Source organism: Peromyscus californicus, unplaced genomic scaffold (genome assembly GCF_007827085.1).
Source record: "Peromyscus californicus insignis strain IS unplaced genomic scaffold, ASM782708v3 Scaffold_4__1_contigs__length_199733344, whole genome shotgun sequence".
NCBI classification, from domain to species: Eukaryota; Metazoa; Chordata; class Mammalia; order Rodentia; family Cricetidae; genus Peromyscus; species Peromyscus californicus.
In genome coordinates, this window is record NW_026294562.1 from 192,559,576 (window position 1) to 192,579,589 (window position 20,014).

General features: G+C 42.5%; 1 protein-coding gene across 1 annotated transcript in view; it reads right to left on the reverse strand.

Moving 5' to 3' along the window:
- The window catches only part of LOC128095691 (zinc finger protein 721-like), a 71,482-nt gene that overhangs the window by 37,180 nt on the left and 14,288 nt on the right, over positions 1–20,014 (reverse strand). The window contains 3 exon segments of the mRNA XM_052714900.1: positions 2,725–2,815; positions 18,328–18,626; positions 18,628–19,406. Of these exon segments, the coding sequence (XP_052570860.1) occupies positions 2,725–2,815; positions 18,328–18,626; positions 18,628–19,406 (1,169 nt within the window).

Sequence of the window (20,014 nt, forward strand, 5' to 3'; positions counted from 1 at the left end):
AACGAGAGCAACATATATTCACAGTGTACAGAAAGACATCCCATAGCAATGTGTACCTCAAAACAAAACAAAATGGGAGCAGGGGGATGGTGGGGGCAGAACTGAGAAAAGTGCCACAGGAGATGTATTATAAAGTCGTAGTCATGAAGACAGCCTGGTACAGGCATAAAATTAGACAAGAGGCTAACAGAATTGGATAGAGAATCCAGAAAGAAAACCAGAAAGCAATGCTCACTTAATATTTGACAAAGGAGGCAAAAAGTACATTACAAAAATATGTCCTCTTCAACAAATTGTGCTGTCCAAATTGGATCCAGCAGGAGGATAAAATTAGATTTGTATCTCTCACCTTATACAAAAATCCATTAAAAATGGATCAAAAACCTTATTTAAAACCTGAAACACAGAAACCTAGAAAACACAGGGAATCCCCATGAGGCTATTGGGATGGGCAAAACTTATACATTAGAATGAACCCCAACAGCAAAAGAACTAACCCATGTGGTGGTATTGTGTTCCCCAAAATATTGTGAACCCTAATAAATTTATCTGGCGTCAGAGAACAGACAGCCACTAGATACAGACGCTAGAAAATGGTGGCACTCACACCTTTAATCCTAGCATTCCAGAGACAGAAATCCCTCTGGATCTCTATGAGTTCAAGGCCACATTGAAAATGGCCAGGCATGGTGACACACGCCTTTAATCCCAGAAAGCAAGCATTTAATCCCAGGGAGTGATGGTAGAAGGCAGAAAAATATATAAGGCGTGCAGACCAGAAACTAGAAGCATTTGGCTGGTTAAGCTTTCAGGCTTCTAGCAGCAGTTCAGCTGAGAGCCATTGGGATGAGGACACAGAAGCCTCCAGTCTGAGGAAGCAAGACCAGCTGAGGATCCGGCGAGGTGAGGTAGCTGTGGCTTGTTCTGGCATCTGATCTACCAGTATTCACCCCAATAACTGGCCTCAGGTTTGATTTTTATTAATAAGACTCTCTAAGATTCATGCTACAAACCCAAGTACGAACAGATGGGCATTAACAGCAACAATCAGCAGAGCACACAGACCCACCGCAGAATGGGAGAGAGTCTGACCAGGGACACTTTGGATAGGGGCTGATATCTAGAATTTACTGAGAATTATAGAAATTAAATACCAAAGAAATAAAACTGCTATTCAACCAATAGGTAAATGATCTGAATAGATACTTTGTGAATAGAGAAATACAAATGGCCAATAAATGTTGCAAAGAGTGTTTAGGATCCCTAAAATTCCCTTATGGAAAAACAAACTAAATCTACTTTGAAATACTGCCTCACCCCAGGCAGAGCATGGCTGTCATCAACCAATCTAACAATATGTGTTAGAGATGATGTGGAGAGAAAAGAACCATCATTAACTGTTGGTGTGTGTGTGAGAGTGTAAATTAATACAGCCATTGTGGGAATCAGTTTGGAGGTTATTGAAAAAAATGAAGATAGAACTATTGAAGGACCCAGCGAAGGAATGTCGCTCCTAGGAATATAACCAGAGAACACCATACCCCACTGTAGAAATATTTACACCCCATGTTTACAGCTGCTGTATTCAACATAGCCAAGTATTAGAATAAACGTAATTGTCTATCAACAGATGAATGGATAATAAAAATGGTATACCCATAAAATGGAATACTAATCAGCTGAAGAGAAACATGTAATAAAAAATTGCAGGAAAATGGATGGACTCAAAATATATAATATTAAGTGCAGTCATACAGTATCAGAGAGAAGAAACCACATTTTCCCTCATATGAATAACTTTCCTATTAATATATATGGGAAACAACATACATGTGGGCATAGCAGAATCTGGAAAAAAGAGAACAAGAAAGGTTAACAATTATCAGGGCTTGAGGTAGGACTGAATGCAGGTAATGAACACCAGTTATGAAAAAGGATATAAAGGGTATTACTTTTCTTCTTCTAATTCTGTCACAGGCTTTTTGGTTTTTGTTGGTGGATGAGTACATTCGATTGTGAACATATAAAATAAAATGTGAAGCTTCAGAGCTATTGTTCCCAATAACTACTGTAATGGCATAAAAGTTCATCGAGTTTCCGGATGTGGTGACACACACACATTTAATCCCAGGACTTGGGAGGCAGAGGCAGGTGGATCTTTGTGAGTTCAAGGCTAGCCTAGTCTACAAGGTGAGTTTCAGGAAGGCCAGAGATAAACAGAAAAACCCAGTCTTGAAAACAAAAAAACAACCACAAAGTTCATTGAGTTGTATAATTGGTTAATTTCAATATGAGAATTTTTTGTTGTTTTTTTTTGCAACTTTTTTTAATAGTTAAAAAAAGGATTTTAGCCGGGCAGTGGTGGCGCACGCCTTTAATCCCAGCACTCGGGAGGCAGAGCCAGGCGGATCTCTGTGAGTTCGAGGCCAGCCTGGGCTACCAAGTGAGTTCCAGGAGAGGCGCAAAGCTACACAGAGAGACCCTGTCTCGAAAAACCAAAAAAAAAAAAAAGGATTTTATTGTGGAAATAAACAAAACAAACAACATGGTTAAAAACCATGAGTCAAAGCTGGGTGCAGGTGGGGCTGGAGAGATGGCTCAGTAGTTATCAATAGTGCAACTTTTTTTTATAATAAAGTTAAAAAGAACTATCAGAAACAAAAAATAGAGTCTTTCAATGTCTCAAAATACATTTCTAGAACAATAGTGGACATGACCACTAACCTGGGACATGTTTACTGGAGAATCAGCCATTTCCATCCGTTTCTCTTCTTTGAGTTTCTCTTCCAGGAATAATGAATGATGGCTTGCTGCCCTTTCATATAAGGAGTCAAAAAGGAAAAGCAAAAATTAATACTGAAAGCTGTGAAAGAACAATGAAAAGACCCAAACAACAGATTACAACCAGATGTCCAGTCCATGACCCCAAATTCAGGAAATCATGGACTGACACAGGAAGCTTGGAGAGAAAACCATTAAACATATTGTTGCCTCCAGAAAAATAGTCTCTTTAATTGATGGAGACTTAAGTGCAATTCAAGACAGTCCTGAGTTAATACAACTGATTTCACTAAAGCAGCACTGCAGGTAATAAATCAGAAACAGAAGATACACAGGAGAGTCAGAGGAATCATCCTTGAGAACATGGGAAATAACACTTTTTTCTTTGTTTGTTTGTTTTGTTTTTTTGGAGACAGGTTTTCTCTGTGAAACAGTTCTGACTGTCCTGGAACTCACTCTGTAGACCAGACTCGCCTCGAACTCACAGAAATCCGCCTGCCTCTGCCCCCCAAATGCTGGGATCAAAGGCGTGTGCCACCACCACCTGGCTAGGAAATAATAAATTTCATGTCAAGAATAGATAAATACAGGAGAACTGGAAAGTAATCATCCATAGGCAAGACAGCAAATCACAAATTCTCAAAAAGGAAGAAGAAAAATACTACCATTAATCCAACCAGCAACATCAAAAACCAAAATGTAGGGAATGAAAACCCTATCTACAAAATATTTAGCCATCAGTAGCATATGTCTTTAATCCCAGCATTTGGGAGGCAGAGGCAGGTAGATCTCTGAGTTCAAGACCAGCATGGTCTACAGAGCTATTTCCAGGATAGTCAGGACTACACAAAGAAAACCTGTCTAGAAAACCAAAAACAAACAAACAAAAATATCTAGCCACTCTGGAAATCCATAGAGAGAATCCTCAATTAATAAACAAATCCTCATCTTAAGTAAGTCTAGCACATGATCCAGCTGTTCCATTCCTTGGTATATCGTCAAAGGACTCCACATCGAACTCCACAGATACTTGCTCATGTTCATTGCTGCTCTACTCACAATAGCTATAAAATGGAAACAACCTAAATGTCCTTCCACTGACAAATGGATAATGAAAATGGGGCTGATATACAATATGGAATGTGATTCAGCTGTTAAGAAAATTGAAATCATGAGCTTTGCAGCTAAGTGGATGGACTTAGAAAAGATCATATTGAGTGAGGTAACCCAGACCCAGAAAGACAGACATTGCATGGTCTCTCTCATAGAAGTTCCCAGCTCCAAATCTTCAGATATGAGTATACAACCCGGAGTGACTGCAGTAACCCGAACTCCAGGCATCAGAAGCTTGCTTTGAAGCTGATAGTCACAGCTGTCCAAGAGACTCCCAAAACACTGTAGCTTATTGACGATGTTCATGGTTACTTCCCAGAGGTAGATGTTGAGTCCCTATTGTTGAAGAAGCCATGCACTTCAGACGACACAGATCCCAGAGGACTAGAGATGGTTATGACCTTAAAGCCTCCTCCCTGGGGACTAGCTTTCATGGCACTAGAAGGCAACATTCAAGCTTCCAAAGGAGGGAGCCAGTCAACAGTCCTACCCAGCTATTGACACCTATGAACCACAGCAATGATCTGCACTGCATGATAGCCCTAAGGGTGTAAGAGTGGCACACAGACCTTGGTGGTAAGCAACAGCTTCTAATTGCATTAAGACCCTCTCAACAAGAGGGAAAGTCATGCCTGGTACTGGAAACCTAGCTAGTTTCCCTAGAGTTAGTAAGGGCATGGATCTTGGAGGAGGACCTACAATCACTATTTTACTAAATCAGCATAATCCCTAACTGCATTCTGAGTATTTTCCTTATTCACACAGATAAATGAAGTTCTCACACCTCATCAAGAAAAATTCTTTTAGCAACACATAAAAATTATTACAGAAAACCACAGTCACTGAAAATGCAGAGTTGTGATGCTCTGTCTCAACTAACATATAAGGAACAGAGCTCCTTCACCTCAGGCTCAGGGAACACTGAGAAAGAGGGGTGGGAATAGTGTAAGAGCCAGAGGAACAGGATGTTTGCTGTGATATTGTGTTTCCTAGAAATTCCAGAGAAGCTACACACATGAAATCATACAAACATGGCTGCCTAACATGAGCTGAACAAGGACAACACCAAGAGACATGCTGACATGGAAGGGAGAAACTAGGTCTCAACCCTAGTTAAACACTAAAGGATTCTGAGATCGGGTGAAATAATCTTTCCCAGAGAAGAATGCAGCATGTGTTTATCCAATACCAACTGTACATCCCTGAAAACATACAGACTGAGTAGGTTGTATTTTTATGTTCATGGATACACACAAATATATAACAGCAGTTAAAGAAAAATAAATGTTTCAGTGAAGTCAAGATTTTGGATCACGTGCATAAATATAAACAATAGAATCTAACATTTTCTATTATTGCTATGCACATGATAAACTTAATATCAGAATAGAGAGATGGTTCAAGGGTTACAAGCACCTGTTGTTCTTTTACAAATCCAAACTCCAACTTTAGGATGCACATGATATATAGCCATTCAGGAAACAAACACTCATAAACATAAAATATACAAATCTATCTTTAGAAAACTAAATAGTAAAATAAGAGAGACAGAGAGTACAAAATAAAATTCCCTTGAATGAATTAACCAAAGAGATGAAAGAGCTCTACAATGAAAACTGATTCACTGAAGAAACAGAAGAAAATGATAACTAGAACATGGAAAAATGACTTATACAGATGGAAGAGGACATAATATTATGAAGCTTGCAGTATTTCTGAAAGTGGTTTATATAGTCAGTTCAAACTGCATGATATTTGAACATTCCACAACATACTTCATAGAAATAGTAAAGAGAAACTAGAAATTGTATTGATGCACAAATTCCCTGGGTACAGAGCAGCCCTAGGGAAATGTTACAATGCTGGAACCATCCTGGTGTGATTCCAGATGACACTGCAGGGCCACACAACCAACAGCATCATGGGAGTGGAGAAGACAGACAAACAGCCCAATGTACTACAGCAGCAGATCCAGAACGTGCTCAATAGCAATGACCCTGTGAATGCCATCAAAATACCACAAACACGTGTTGCAGAAGCTATCTATAGTCTCTTCAAACAGTGACATTGGGAAAAGTATCATCTGCATATAAAAACATGAACCTGGATTCAAGCTCTCCTACCATACAATGAATCACAGACTTTCATCTGTGATCTGAAACAGTGAAGCCTGCAGAGGAACACAAAGGGGCAACACTTGTTAGAAAAGCAGGAACTGATAAATAGTACTGTGTAAAGTTAAAAATGTCCAGGGACATGGTAATAATTAAATGTATGAAGAGAGAGCCTACACAGCAGATACATTTATTAGCTACCTATTTATAGTACAATGGATGAAAACCCAGAATCTATTAAAGAAAACTTACAAAGGGAGCAAATAATAATATAATCAATAAATAAGAAAATGTATTGAACAGACTGGGCCAATATGTACATAATAAAAAGCTCTAGCGTGTAGATCATAAGATAATATAAACTTAATGTACAGAGATTCCAACTCTGCCTAATCAGTGTCCACACTCCTGTTCCTAAACAATAACAAATGCATTTCTTTCAGTAATTTCTTGAAATTCAAATTGATAATGTTCCATAAGCAAGAGATGTAAACATACTACAGCACTCAAAAAAAGAGAAAGAAAATGACAGCTGAGATTAAAGCATATATTTTCTACCAAAAATTCATTTCATATCTATAAACACAAGATACTGAGAAAGAAGGAGTGTTTTAAAACAATGCCATGACTATGGACAGCAGTAAAGAAGACTGATGATCATAACTATAATAGTGACAGAAAAATCAAGACAAAAGTATCAAAATACAGGACAAATAATTAGCAAATGTTGAGATGGCCCATTAGATAGAATGTTCTTTTGTCAACAGGAGGTGCATGTCACAAAACCTGGATGTAGACATCCACAGCAGACAGAAAACACGAGACTACAAAAAACATGTGAAAACTGTCACACTGCCTCAAGTTCTCTTCAAACACAAGAAGACAACCTAGAAGGAGGTCTATGGTGATATATTGTGTACCGTAATAAACTTGCCTGGGATTCAGAGGACAGAGCCAGCCACTAGATTAGAAACAGAGCAAGGCAGTGGTGGCACACACCTTTAATCTCAGCACTTGAGATCTCATGTCTTTGTTTGGGAAGCACACATGCCTTTAATTCCAGGAAGTAATAGGGCAGGGCAGAGAAAGGTATAGAAGGTGTGAGGAAACGGGAACTGTCTTAGGCTGAGGAATTCATAGAGGTAACAAGTAGTGGATGGCTGCTCGGATTCTCTGATCTTTCAGCTTTCACCCTGATATCTGGCTATGGGTTTTTTTTCCTTTTTTTTTTTTTTTTTTGAATTAAAACACTGAAAGGCTGCCAGGAGCAGAGCCGCGGGCAGCGCAGGCCGGGCCGCATCTCCGTCCCCGCGCCAGCCGCCCGCGCCCGCCATGCGCGCCCCGCAGCGGCCCGCGCGCCCGGGCCCCGCGTCGTAGCGCGGCGGGCAGAGACCGCAGGCTCCCAGCCCGGGTCCGCCGTGTCCTCGAGCCCGATTGGCGCCGCTGCCCGGCGCCAGCGCCCGGTGCCGCCGCCGGCGAGGGTGGTGCGGGCCGCGACCCGGGCGCCCGGGGCCCTGCGGGATGGAGCAGGCCAAGGGCCGGGGACCCTCCGGGCGGTGCAAACTGGGACCCCGGTACCCCCGGGGTGGCGCAGCTTGGGGACTTGGGGACCCTGTGGGGGTGGCGCGGCCTGAGGACTGGGGAGCCCTGCAGGGAGGTGCAGGCCGGGACCCCGGGACTCTTCTGGGGTGGTGCTGAGGGGCCCCAGCATGCTTGCTTGGCCTGACGCCATTTTGAGCAGGGCCTGAGGAGTACGGGGAGGGTTCAGTTGGAGGACATGGGCGCAGGAACGAGCGGGGTGTCTGCGGTCGGCCACCTGGCCCCAGAACAGGGAACTAAAGGTCAGAAAAACAACTTGTACCCTGGATAAGAGCCAAGTCAGCAGGCGTGTCGAGCTCGGGGGGAAAAACCACAAACTGTCCTGAGTTTGAACCTGGCCTCATACGAATCGTCCAATCAGAACCCTGTAAACTATGCTTCCTGCTTCTGTACCCGCCCTTCTGCTGCCCAACCCTATAAAAACCCTCCACTCCAGCCCGTCGGCGCGCCAGTCTCTTCAGCCTCTGGAGGGACTGTATCGCCCCGGGTACCCGTGTTCCTGAATAAAGCCTCTTGCTGTTTGCATCTGACTTGTGGTCTCGGTGTGATCTCTGGGCGAGGGTCTCTCCAGAGGGAAGACTCCAGACGGGGGTCTTTCAACACCATCTAAGATTCAAACAACAGAGGTCAGTTTTCTTAAAACTAAAGCAATTCCCATTACAATTCTATATAAATTTGCATATTATACGGAAAGCAGTCCTGAAAGTACAAAGGAACAGCAAAGAGACGGAAAATGCTAAGAGGATCCAACTTTGAGGTGATCTCACCATCTGTTACAGTTACAGCAATGGAAACCACTTGCAACTGTCATGACCACAGACAACAGGAGATATCCATGGGAAGACAGTACAGACGGAGTTTAACAGTCTGTAAATACACTTCCTGATTTCTTATAAATCTATGCTGGCATTATTTTCAGACATGGAAACATTAACACTAAAAGGTAGAGAATGTGCTAGAATATCAAAACACAAAATTTCTTAAAATAATAAATAAACCTGGAGGTATTAATTTTCATCATTTATAATATATTAAAATCATAGAAATGAAAGCAAATTAATATTGGTTTGAAGACATGATCAGTGATGTGCATGGAGAAAAGACAGCATCACTCACATGCTTAGTCAAATACAATTTTATTTGCCTCCTAGTATGAATTCTTCTGTAGAACCTGTTGTCATACCTGCAATACGATGATTGTGACATTTTTCTCAGTGGAAGTCTCCAGAAATATTTCTAGTGGCAAAAGCTATTTCATGTCCCACTCCCACATTCATTTGAACCCCTTGGAATCAATCTTCACCAATCCCTCCAAATACCTAGAGCCTTAGCTACTGTCTCCTCTTTCTCCATCTCCAGGCTTTTTTGTTCTGCTACACAGGTGAGCAGGTCTGGGTGATCAGTGAGCCCTGCACAAGACAAAGAGATTTTTCAGAGAGCACCCGGATTTCTAACACAATACTGTGCTCAGTAGATGAAGAGAGGAATCTACAAGTACAGAATACTGAAAATATTTAGAAAGCATTTTCAGTTAGTGTAACTGGAATCCCACTTCCAATCACAGCTCAGTCAAATCTCAGGGGCAGAAATGTAAACGCATGACTGGGATGAGAATATCATACACTAGTGAGGTTCTGAATTTATCATGGACCAAAAGTGATGGAAGCCCTACACCTCAGAAAAGGACTCACAAGAAGAGAACATTTCATGACAATTTTCTTTGTTCCTCTGAGGATTTTGCTTTATTTTGTGAGGTGTGAGACTCCTTCACACACCGCTCACACACATGCAGACTAGTTTTCCTAGGAACCCTGAGGAGGAGCAAGGGAGACTGCAAACAAACTATTCTCACCCACAGAAACCAAACTGCTGCAATTCTGCAACAGCCACTCTGTGTACAAAGCCCTCTGAGCAGGGTCCGGGCATTGCCCCTCCTCCCGGGAGAAGTCCACAGTCACACACCTGGCTGTCCACAGACCACAAAGTAAAACACAACAGTGAGAAAGGCTGTGTTGGTGCACACCTTTAATTGTAACACTTGGCAGAAACAGGTGGGTGGAACTCTGTGAGTTCCAGACCAGCCTGGTCTACATGGGTGAGTTTGGGCCAGACAGAGCAACACTGTGAGTTCAGGTCTCAAACACAGCAAACACAAGAACCAAAAATAACAGTTTGGTCATGTGTCCATGGACAGGAGTGCTTTTCCTGAACTGAGGAGATAAAAGACTATTGTAGACATTTTTCTGATGTAGATGAGTTGTTATAAGTGAAAGACCCCCGAAGGTAGTCTTCCCTCTGGAGAGACCCTCGCCCAGAGATCACACCGAGACCACAAGTCAGATGCAAACAGCAAGAGGCTTTATTCAGGAACACGGGTACCCGGGGCGACACAGTCACTCCAGAGGCTCAAGAGACTGGCGTGCCGACGGGCTGGAGTGGAGGGTTTTTATAGGGTTGGGCAGCAGAAGGGCGGGTACAGAAGCAAGAAGCATGGTTTACAGGGTTCTGATTGGACGATTCGTATGAGGCCAGGTTCAAACTCAGGACAGTTTGTGGTTTTTCCCCCGAGCTCGACACGCCTGCTGACTTGGCTCTTATCTAGGGTACAAGTTGTTTTTCTGACCTTTTAGTTCCCTGTTCTGGGGCCAGGTGGCCGACCGCAGATACCCTGTTTGTTCCTGTGCCCATGTCCTCTAACTGAACTTTCCCCGTACTTTTCAGGCCTTGCTCAAAATGGCGTTAGGCTAAGCAAGTATGCTGGGGCCTTTCATAAGTATTCAAAAGACACTTTCTAATAACACCCTACTCTATAATGTTTTTTCTTTTTTGTTTTTGTCTTTTTATTTTGTTTTGTTTTGAGATAGGGTTTCTCTGTGCATATATCTCAGACAGAAAATGAATGGTGAGTAAAAAGTTTAGTTTTAAATGTTAATGTTTACAACCATACAAGGGGAACTGGCAACACACACACACACACACACACACACACACATCTGATTCACTTCAATCTGCAGGCATTTCTGCAGGGTAACAGTCGGCCAGTGGAAAATCCTCTGTCCCTGGCCTGCCCAGAGACTCAAGAGTCTTGGAAATTCCACCCTGAGTCCCTGTTAATGGACAGTGTTTCAGCCTTCATCGCCAAGCAATACTTCCGGCCCCAATGTACTTTTCCACTAGGTCACAGCACACACTACAAAGACACTATAAAAGCCGACCCTCCACTCAGCCCTCTGATGTCTCATTCCTTACAGTGGCAACCACTGTTCTGTGTCTCCAATAAATCTGTGTGAGCGTTGTTGCCTGGAGTGACTTTGTGTTTGTTATTTCTTGTCTCCCGACTACAAAGATACCCTTGCTCTGAAAAAAAAAAAAAACCTTGCTTCTTTTCATGACTAATACCTAAGACTTTTCCAGGGATGCCAAGTCCTCAGATACCCACCTATAACACGGGATTTGGCGTGGATGAATGTAGATTTCAAGAGCTTTTTCCTTTCCAGCAAAGCAAAGAGAATCGTGTTTGCAAATCTCAAAAGATAAATTCAAATATTCGATTATATTATTCTTACAAGACTATTTTGGTAATCAGAAGATCAACTAAAAAAAAAACAGGCTTATTCCATACACCGTGGGAAAGATATCCACAACAGAACTTCAGAGCCGGCTTCCTTATGAACAGCAGAGAAACTGCTCGCACCCCGGTCCCTCCCCTCCCGTGTCCCAGCCCCGCAGCTCCTCTGACCTGGGAGGTTCCAGGGCCGCCCGGCTGCGGTTCCCGCCACTGCGCTGCTGACTGGTGACTTTCCCAGGCCGTCCCGCGCGGCGACTGCGGCTCCGGGGAGGTTTCGTGTCCCCGCGACACCCCGCCGTGTCCTCCGCACCCAGGTCTGCACCATGAGAATCCCCACGGTGCAGGCCCGGAGCAGCGACAGGGAATGGGCACTTGGCACTTCTGGCTTCGGCACCTCGGCCCAATTTACCGTGCCTCAGTAGCGCCCCTTCCCAGCTTCCGTTATGTTACTCCTCTATACACCCCTCCACTGCCTCATCAATGGCCAATAACCTCCTCCAACCGCTATTTCCGGGTGAGTGTCCCCGCCCATCGGGGACCCGTCCCTCCCACTCGGTCTCAGGCTGCCTTCCACACAGCTCCAGCTGTCAGGCTGCCCTGGACCCGCTCTGCACAGCCCCCCCACATGCTCGCTGCCAGCCTAGACCAGAACTGGATCTAGGAGGACGCTGCACCCCGGTATCTGACCCCCACAGTGAGTTCCGAGCCCTTCAGATGAAACACAGGCCGCCGATCCTCGACTTGACTACCAGCCTCCTGGGCTTCAATTTACAGAAAATATAACATGCTAAATTCAGATGCCAGCGTCCCATCGCCAACACAAGCATGACAAACCAAAACCAAATACTGCAATAGAGCCTTGGGGAGAGACCTTTCAGGAACTTGGATTTTGAAAAGAATTAGGTGTCTCAAGAAATCAGTGATTAGTCCATTGCTAACAGCCCAGGGCTAAGTACATCCCGCGCTGTACTGCTCTCCCTACTAGATAGTAGCCTTGCCATTTTATTAACTCAGAAACAAGTTTGTCTTCTGTAACTCACGCTAAAGGTGCTTTGAGATACAACTGAAAATTTCTTTGGTGGAAAAATGTAATGCTGATTACACAGACTGTTGTTAGCTGTTCTTGTTGAAGAAAATAAGTAAGGTTTGTGGTCCCAGTCCTAAAAATGTGTTACACCATCCCATCTGTGGCTCTGGGAGTGTTGAGTATGAAGAGGTGGAAAATAAGAAGAGAAAGAGGAGGAAGGGCTAAGACATGCCATTCTCTAGACTCCACACAGCTGTGGTAATCAGTAACCAACAGCAGCTGTACTGACCTGCATTGACCTCACACTAGACCACAATCAGTCTAGGAAAGGGAAAGGCTCGCAGGGCACACCCTTTACCTCTCAAATGTTGGCAATAGATGCATTGTAGAAGAAGAATCACTGCCTTTAGCTGTAGTCCTCTGCTGAGCCCACCAGTTTCTGACACATATCTGCAAACCCACAGTCTCACACATGGCCCTGGTTAATCAGGGGGCCCAAAGCAAACTGAATAGAGATGAACACAACAGAGATTTGTTGGAATTGTGGACGAGGATAGTAGGGAGGTAGGAGGTGAGAGTGGGCAGTATTTGACACACACACACACACACACACATACATACACACACACACACACACACATACACACACACACACACACACACACACACACACACACACAGAACTAATAATTTTTTTTAAATGACCAGCTCAGTCTGTAATTTCTTTTTGGTTGTATCAGTGCCTGGTTTAATATCAGGTAATACTAAGATCAGGAAGTCTTCCTTTATGTGTCAAGAAGTATTTTAAGTAGTTTTGCTGTTCTTCTTTGTAGTTCTGATGGAATCCTGTCAATCTGGTCATGAGGTTGTCTTAAGGGGGCATTTTATTCCTGCTTCAGTCTCATGGCTACTTGTACTTCTGTTTACATTATTTATATCATGTTGTTGAAATTTGGTAGGTATGTTGTATGCACCTGGAAACTCGTCTATTTCCATTAGAGTTTCCAACTCAGTGGAATAGAAGTCTTAATGTTAGTAGACATAAGATCCACTTTTTTTTTTTTGTCGGAGCTGAGGACTGAACCCAGGGCTTTGTGCTTGCTAGGCAAGTGCTCTACCACTGAGCTAAATCTCCAACCCCAAGATCCACTTTTTAACTCATTTCAAGTAGGCTGTGCAGTTAACTTGGTAATTGTTATCACATGGGTAACAAAAAGTTATGATGTTCATAACAAAGTTATGAAATGGGTAACATCAAGTTATATATAGTTGGGCAAGGTCATGCAAGCCTTTGAACCCCAACACACAGGAGGCAGGGGCAAGGGGAACTCTGAATTCAATGGCAGCCTGGTCTGCATAGTAAGTCTAGGACAGCTGGCAATACACAGAGAGACCCTGTCTTAAAATAAAGTCGTCTTTCCCGAGAAATAGCTTTCATGGCACCAGAAGCATCATATAAACTTCCAGAGGAGGGAGCCAAACAACAGTCCTAACCACCAGCTATGATGCCTATGAACCACATCAATGATCATCCTGGCACAACTGCCCTAAGGGTGCAGCAGTGGCAAGCATACCTTCGTGGTAAGAAACAGCTCTCTAGTTGGACTTAAGACCCTTTTAACAAAAGGGAAACCATGACTGGTGCTGGTGAAGTGGTGGATCTTGGAGGAGACCCTGCAGCCACCACTTTACTAAACCAGCATAATCCCTAAAAAGAATCTAAATATTTTTCCTTGTGCCCACAAATAGGCATAGTCTTCACCCCTCATCAGGAAACTTCTCTTTGCCACAGACAGAGGCCACTCCAAAAAAAAAAAAAAAAAAAAAAAAAAAAAAAAAAAAACTCACAACTAATCAAATGCAGAGTTGTGGAGGCCTCTCACTGGATTACATCTACAAAACACTCCTGTAACTAAGGCTAAAGGAATATTTTTGAAGAGGGGGTAGAAAGATTGTAAGACCCAGAAGATCAAGGAGTTTGCTGTGGAGTTGTGTTTCCTAGTAAGACCAGAATCAACACCCATAAAATCTTTCCAACATGACTGCCCAACGGGAACTGATCAAGGACAACAACAATGGACATGCCAAAGTGGATGGGGGAAAGCCCACAAGGCCTCAACCACACACAGGGAACTACAGGCAACTGGGGAATGCTGGGAGCAGGAGACATGGTGTCCCTCAGAGAAGGGCAAACCAACTGATTATCTAATACCAAACGGTAAGCATTGAAAACGTACATGGAAGTAACATTGTATGGAGAGAGTAGGTTATATTGAGAAATATATATGTATCTACATGTATATATCAGTGTGCAATAACAATGAAAAAAGAGGCCATGATTTTGAAAGAGATCAGAGAGGGGTATATGGGAGGATCTGTGGGAGGAAATCAAAAGGTAAAATAATATAATTATATAATAATCTCAAAACTAAAACAGTAAAAACAAAAGCAAAAATAAAACAAAGGAAAAATAACAAACCCAAACTAAAGAAAAAGGTTTTATACCTATCAGAAAATACAGAGTAGGGCTCCTTTAAGCTCCCATGTCACCTTAGTTAGAATGGCCAAATCAGGAATAGAAATGATAACTAACATAGGCATAAATGTGGGGAAAGGAGGTCATACACTGGTCTGGGATTGAGAAGTAGAAGGTGAACTTTTAAAATCAGTCTAGATGATCTCAAAAAAGAAAAAGAAAAAGAAAAAATGAAAGTAAGAAAACTACTGTGACCCCAATTACAGAACAGATGTGTGACACTCTTCCTGTGGAAACAATGACGAACATCTACTTATCACAGATAAGGAACCAATGACAAACCAAAATTGGGAAACCAATGGAGTCCAACGTGATAAACAGTGAGGCTCCTTTATCTTTATAGAGGTGTTTTGTCTGCATGCATGTCTGTGCACCATGTGTGTTTCTGGTGCCCCCAGAGGCCAGAAGAGTATGCTGGATGCCCTGGATTTGAGGTTACAGATTGAGTGCCTGTGTAAGGGTGCTGGGATTCTAAGTGAATCTTCTGAAAGAGCAGACAGTGCTCCTAACCACTGAGTCATCCCTAAGCACAGCGAACCCGTGAGTTTTTTTTTTTTTTGGGTAACTTGCAGGAGTGTGGGTGAGGGGTTACTTAGAGAAACATAAAGAACTTATGACAGCTGCATTATGACACTCTGTGGGTGATGGCTAATAATGCTAGAAACCTGGGGATCACTGCATAGCCTGCAGGCAGCTCAAGGGAGGTCAGAAGTGTCTTTCAAGCCACTCAATACCTCCTCCAGTCAGATTGTCCTGTCTTGTCTGGTCCAGGCAGCTGGACTGTGTCTGCTCCATGGTTGTTCTGAGCATCTTTTGTGCAGCTCAGCTTGTCTAACAGTGTCAGCAGTCCTTACAGCTTATATATATGCTTATGAGGTAGGAGGGCACTAATGAATCTTGCCAAGTTCTGCAACTTCCAGAAGCTATTAAGTTGTCTATTTCTAAGCTTCGTGATCTTCTCTGCAGAATGAAGTATTTTACCTCTCACTAGAGCATCCCATTCCTTCACCTTTCTTTTAATATCCCGACTTTTCAGGGCCTTCCTCCAAGATGAAAGAGTTGAATCTCAGAGGAAGCTTATACATAGTAACCACTCCTTTTGTTTTGTGTTCAAGTAGTATACTACACGAAGAAGCCAGGAAGAAGGAAGAGAGGGTGGTAGGTAGAATACAGGTGATATGAAATGAGAGAGCGGGTATTCAGGGGGCAGAATGGTTCAAGTGTGGAGTGGCAAGAGAGGGGCTGCTGAAAGGTCAACTCAAGTGAGATGTCCATGAAGAAACTACATGGGAACCCATTTTGCAACCCAAGTAGATAATATAATTGGATATTTTTGTATAATAATAGAGGATAGTAGAACACTTGTGGTATAAAATAATGAGCATTGGATAATGTGTACTAAATGTTTAACTGGACATGGAGCAGGAAGACAGGAGGAAGAATGGGATGGTCAACCAAGAGGAAGGACATCTGAAACTTATGAAATCCCACTGTCTTACAAGTTAATAGGAAATAGAATTTTTAAAACTTTGAACAGAGGGGTCGTACATGGGTAAATAATGCTGTTCCCAGACACCATGGGTATTAAACGAACTCATTGTACCAGGTACTGGTTATCTGCCTAGGCCTTCCTGGTCAGGGAGGCCCCAGAGGCATCCCAAACAAAACAGGTCATTGCCAGTGCTCTTGCTTGGCCACCATAAGTACAGGGTGTAGCTGAAGACACCAAATACTTTGGTTGTATGATAGAGGGAGAGCATAGAACTAGAACTTACCAGGGACTGTCCTGCTGGCCAGGTTTGACAGGCCTGCAAAGAAAAGATGTCAATGGTCTAACCTACCCCTGGACCCTGCATCCTACATTACCAACCGACAAGCCAGGATGTGTGCACTGGTGCAACACTGGCATTACTGCTTATGGGAATAACCAACCTCTCTCCTGATTGAATGTGAGCTCTGCTCCATAGAGGGGAACTCATGCCTAGTACTATAACAGGGTCAGAAAACATGGCTTGGGAATTAAAAATCCAAAGGCAGAACCTATAGATGTTTTGTTAATGATCTTGTTATCTGCCATCTAAATATTCGTGTTTATAATTATCGATTTATACTACTCTCAGTCTTGGTGAAAGAAGCATCCTCTTGTAGTTGGTAATGGGTAGTACAGTACTGACAACAGCAGCCATGTAAGATTGGGTAATTGCCATTTCATCATGGCTGAGGGAGAGTCGAAAGAGTCCTTTCCTTCTTAAAGGTCTACTGGCAGTTAATGGGAGCTGTACCATTTTTATTTAGTTTGGAGTAAATACTTCCACATACTTTTCTCAGTACTTCAAAATGAATTCACACATACCTTCAGGGATTTCTTTTTTCTTTTCTATTTCTTCCTTCCTTCCTTCCTTCCTTCCTTCCTTCCTTCCTTCCTTCCTTCCTTCCTTTCCTCTCTCTCCAACCCCCAAGGTTTTGGTTGGTTCTAAAAGATTTTTGGGAATTCTTTGTGTAGCCCTGGCTATTCTGGATTTGGTCTGTAGATAAGGCTGGTCTTGAACTCACAGAGTTCCACTGGCCTCTACCTCCAAAGTGCATGCATCACCACACCTGACATTATTATGAATTTTTGGATGTTGAACAAGATAAATATTTTTGTTATAGCATTTCCCAGGGGTTGAAGCATTGGCTTACTGGTTAGTAGCATTGTTCTCTCTTCTAGAGGACCAGGGTTCATTTCCCAACACACATTTATGTGCACAACTGTTTGTAGCTATAGCAACAGGGGATGTGATGCCCTCTTCTGACATCTAAAAGCAACAGGCATACATGTAATGTACAGTAATACAAGCAGGTAAAGCAACCATAAACATAAAAAGAAAAAAAAACAAAAACAAAAAAACGAAATGAAAGAATAAAAAAGACACTATTTCATTTGCAAAATTTTATTTCAACATAAACTTTGTGATACTTTCTAAGATTTAAATATTTCTTAAAGAGGTTCACAAGTTTATCTTTATGACTCTTTCTATGTTTATTTATGGTTTTTTGAGACAGGGTTTCTTGGTGTAGCTCTGGCTACTTGAAACTTGCTTGCTCTGAAGACTAGGCTAGCCTCAAACGCAAAACTCAAGAGATCTTCCTGCCTCAGCTTCCTGAGTGCTGGGATTAAAGTTGTATGCCACCACTCCTGGCTATGTAGGTTTCTATTATGTATACTGCTGTGATTTGTAAGTAGAATACTGAATAAATGCTACATCACATTATTTAAAACAGCATTTTTCTCTTCAGTATGAATTTTCTGATGGTTTCTAAGAGTTGAGCACTTAGTAAAAGATTTGTCACATTTCTTACATCTGTAAGGTCTCTCTCCAGTATGAACTTCCTGATGCTTTCTAAGATTTGAATCCCGAGTAAAGAATTTGTCACATTCCTTACATTTGTAAGGTTTCTCCCCAGTATGAATTTTCTGATGTCTTCTAAGTGTTGAGTACTGGGTAAAGGATTTGTCACATTCTATACATTTGTAAGGTTTCTCCCCACTATGAATTTTCCGATGTCTTCTAAGGGTTGAGTCCTGGGTAAAGGATTTGTCACATACCTCACATTTGTAGGGCTTCTCACCAGTATGGATTCTGTAATGTCTTCTAAAGTGTGAAAGCTGATGAAAGACCTTGCCACATTCTTGACAACTACAATGTTCCTCAGCAGTATGCATTTTCTGATGTCTCCTGAAATTGCAATAGTGGGCAAAGGATTTGTCACAGTCCTTACATTTGTAAGGCTTCTCTCCAGTATGCCTTTTCTGATGGCTATGAAATGCTGACAGCTGTGGAAATGACTTTCCACAATCTTTGCATTTGTAAGGTTTCTCGCCAGTGTGAAGTCTTTGATGTGTTTTCAGACTTGAACGCTGGGTAAAGAATCTGTCACAGACCTCACATTTGTAAGGCTTCTCACCAGTGTGAATTCTCTGATGTGTTTTAAGATGTGATAATTCATGGAATGACTTACTGCATTTTTTACATTCATACACTACATCTAGAGAATGAATTTTCTGATGCCTCCTAAACGATGAATAGTGAGTAAAGGATCTGCCACACTCACTGCATGTGTGCTGCTTCTCTCCAGTATGGAGTCTTTGACATGTTTTGAGATTTGCACACTGGTTAAAGGATTTGTTGCAAATGTTGCACTTGTGGGGCTTCTCTCCAGTAGAAATGCCCTGGGGTACACTGAGGCTTAAGGCAGTACTGAAGCATTTCCAGAATTTCCCACACTGGTGTAGTGTCTCTCCAATGTAGATTGTTTTTTGCAACAGACTGTATACAGAGGTAAAATAGTCATGATATTCTCTCTGCCTGTGCTCTTTCTTTGCAGTGAGGGGTCTCTGATCTTGAGTCATGTTGGAACACAAATTTAAAGATTTCTCACAGTCTTTAGATTTGCAAGGTTCATCTCCAGTGTGCATGCTTTCATGTCTGTCTGGGTTTGATGAGTCAATAGAGGCATCCCTGTGGTTACTGCATCTGTAGTTATTAGAGTTTTCTGTAGTTTCACTTGTTCTATAAATTGCATATTTGGAGAGGTCATGAAGCACTTTGCCAAGCTCATTACACTGACAAGACTCCTTTTCAGTCTTCACATGTTGGTGGACAGGATCGCATATGCAATCGTTCTCTGAAAATGAGTACAAGTCATATGAATAGGACTTGTCCCAAGATTAAACATTTGATAAATGACTGCTGTGGAATGGTCTGTATGTCAAATGTGTTGTTGATTGGTCAATAAATAAGTCACTGATTGGCCAGTGGCCAGGCAGGAAGTATAGGTGGGACTAACAGAGAGGAGAATTGAGAGAACAGGAAAGCAGAAGAGAGACACTGCCAGCCGCCACGATGACAAACAGCATGTGAAGATGCCGGTAAGCCACAAGCCACGTGGCAAGGTATAGAATTATAGAAATGGATTAATTTAAGCTGTAAGAACAGTTAGCAAGAGGCCTGCCACGGCCATACAGTTTGTAAGCAATATAAGTCTCTGTGTTTACTTGGTCGGGTCTGAGCAACTGGGGGACTGGCAGGTGAGAGAGATTTGTCCTGACTGTTGGCCAGGCAGGAAAACTCTTGCTACAACCGTCTCTCTAAGTTCTCTCTTAGGTCAACCAGCAACAACTAGAATAGAGCTCTTAGTAGTCAACAATTTTCATTCACGATACTTGTATGGATTCTCAGAGAAACAGAATGAAATCCCTTGAGGTTGATCAAACAATTCATTGTGGAATCAGT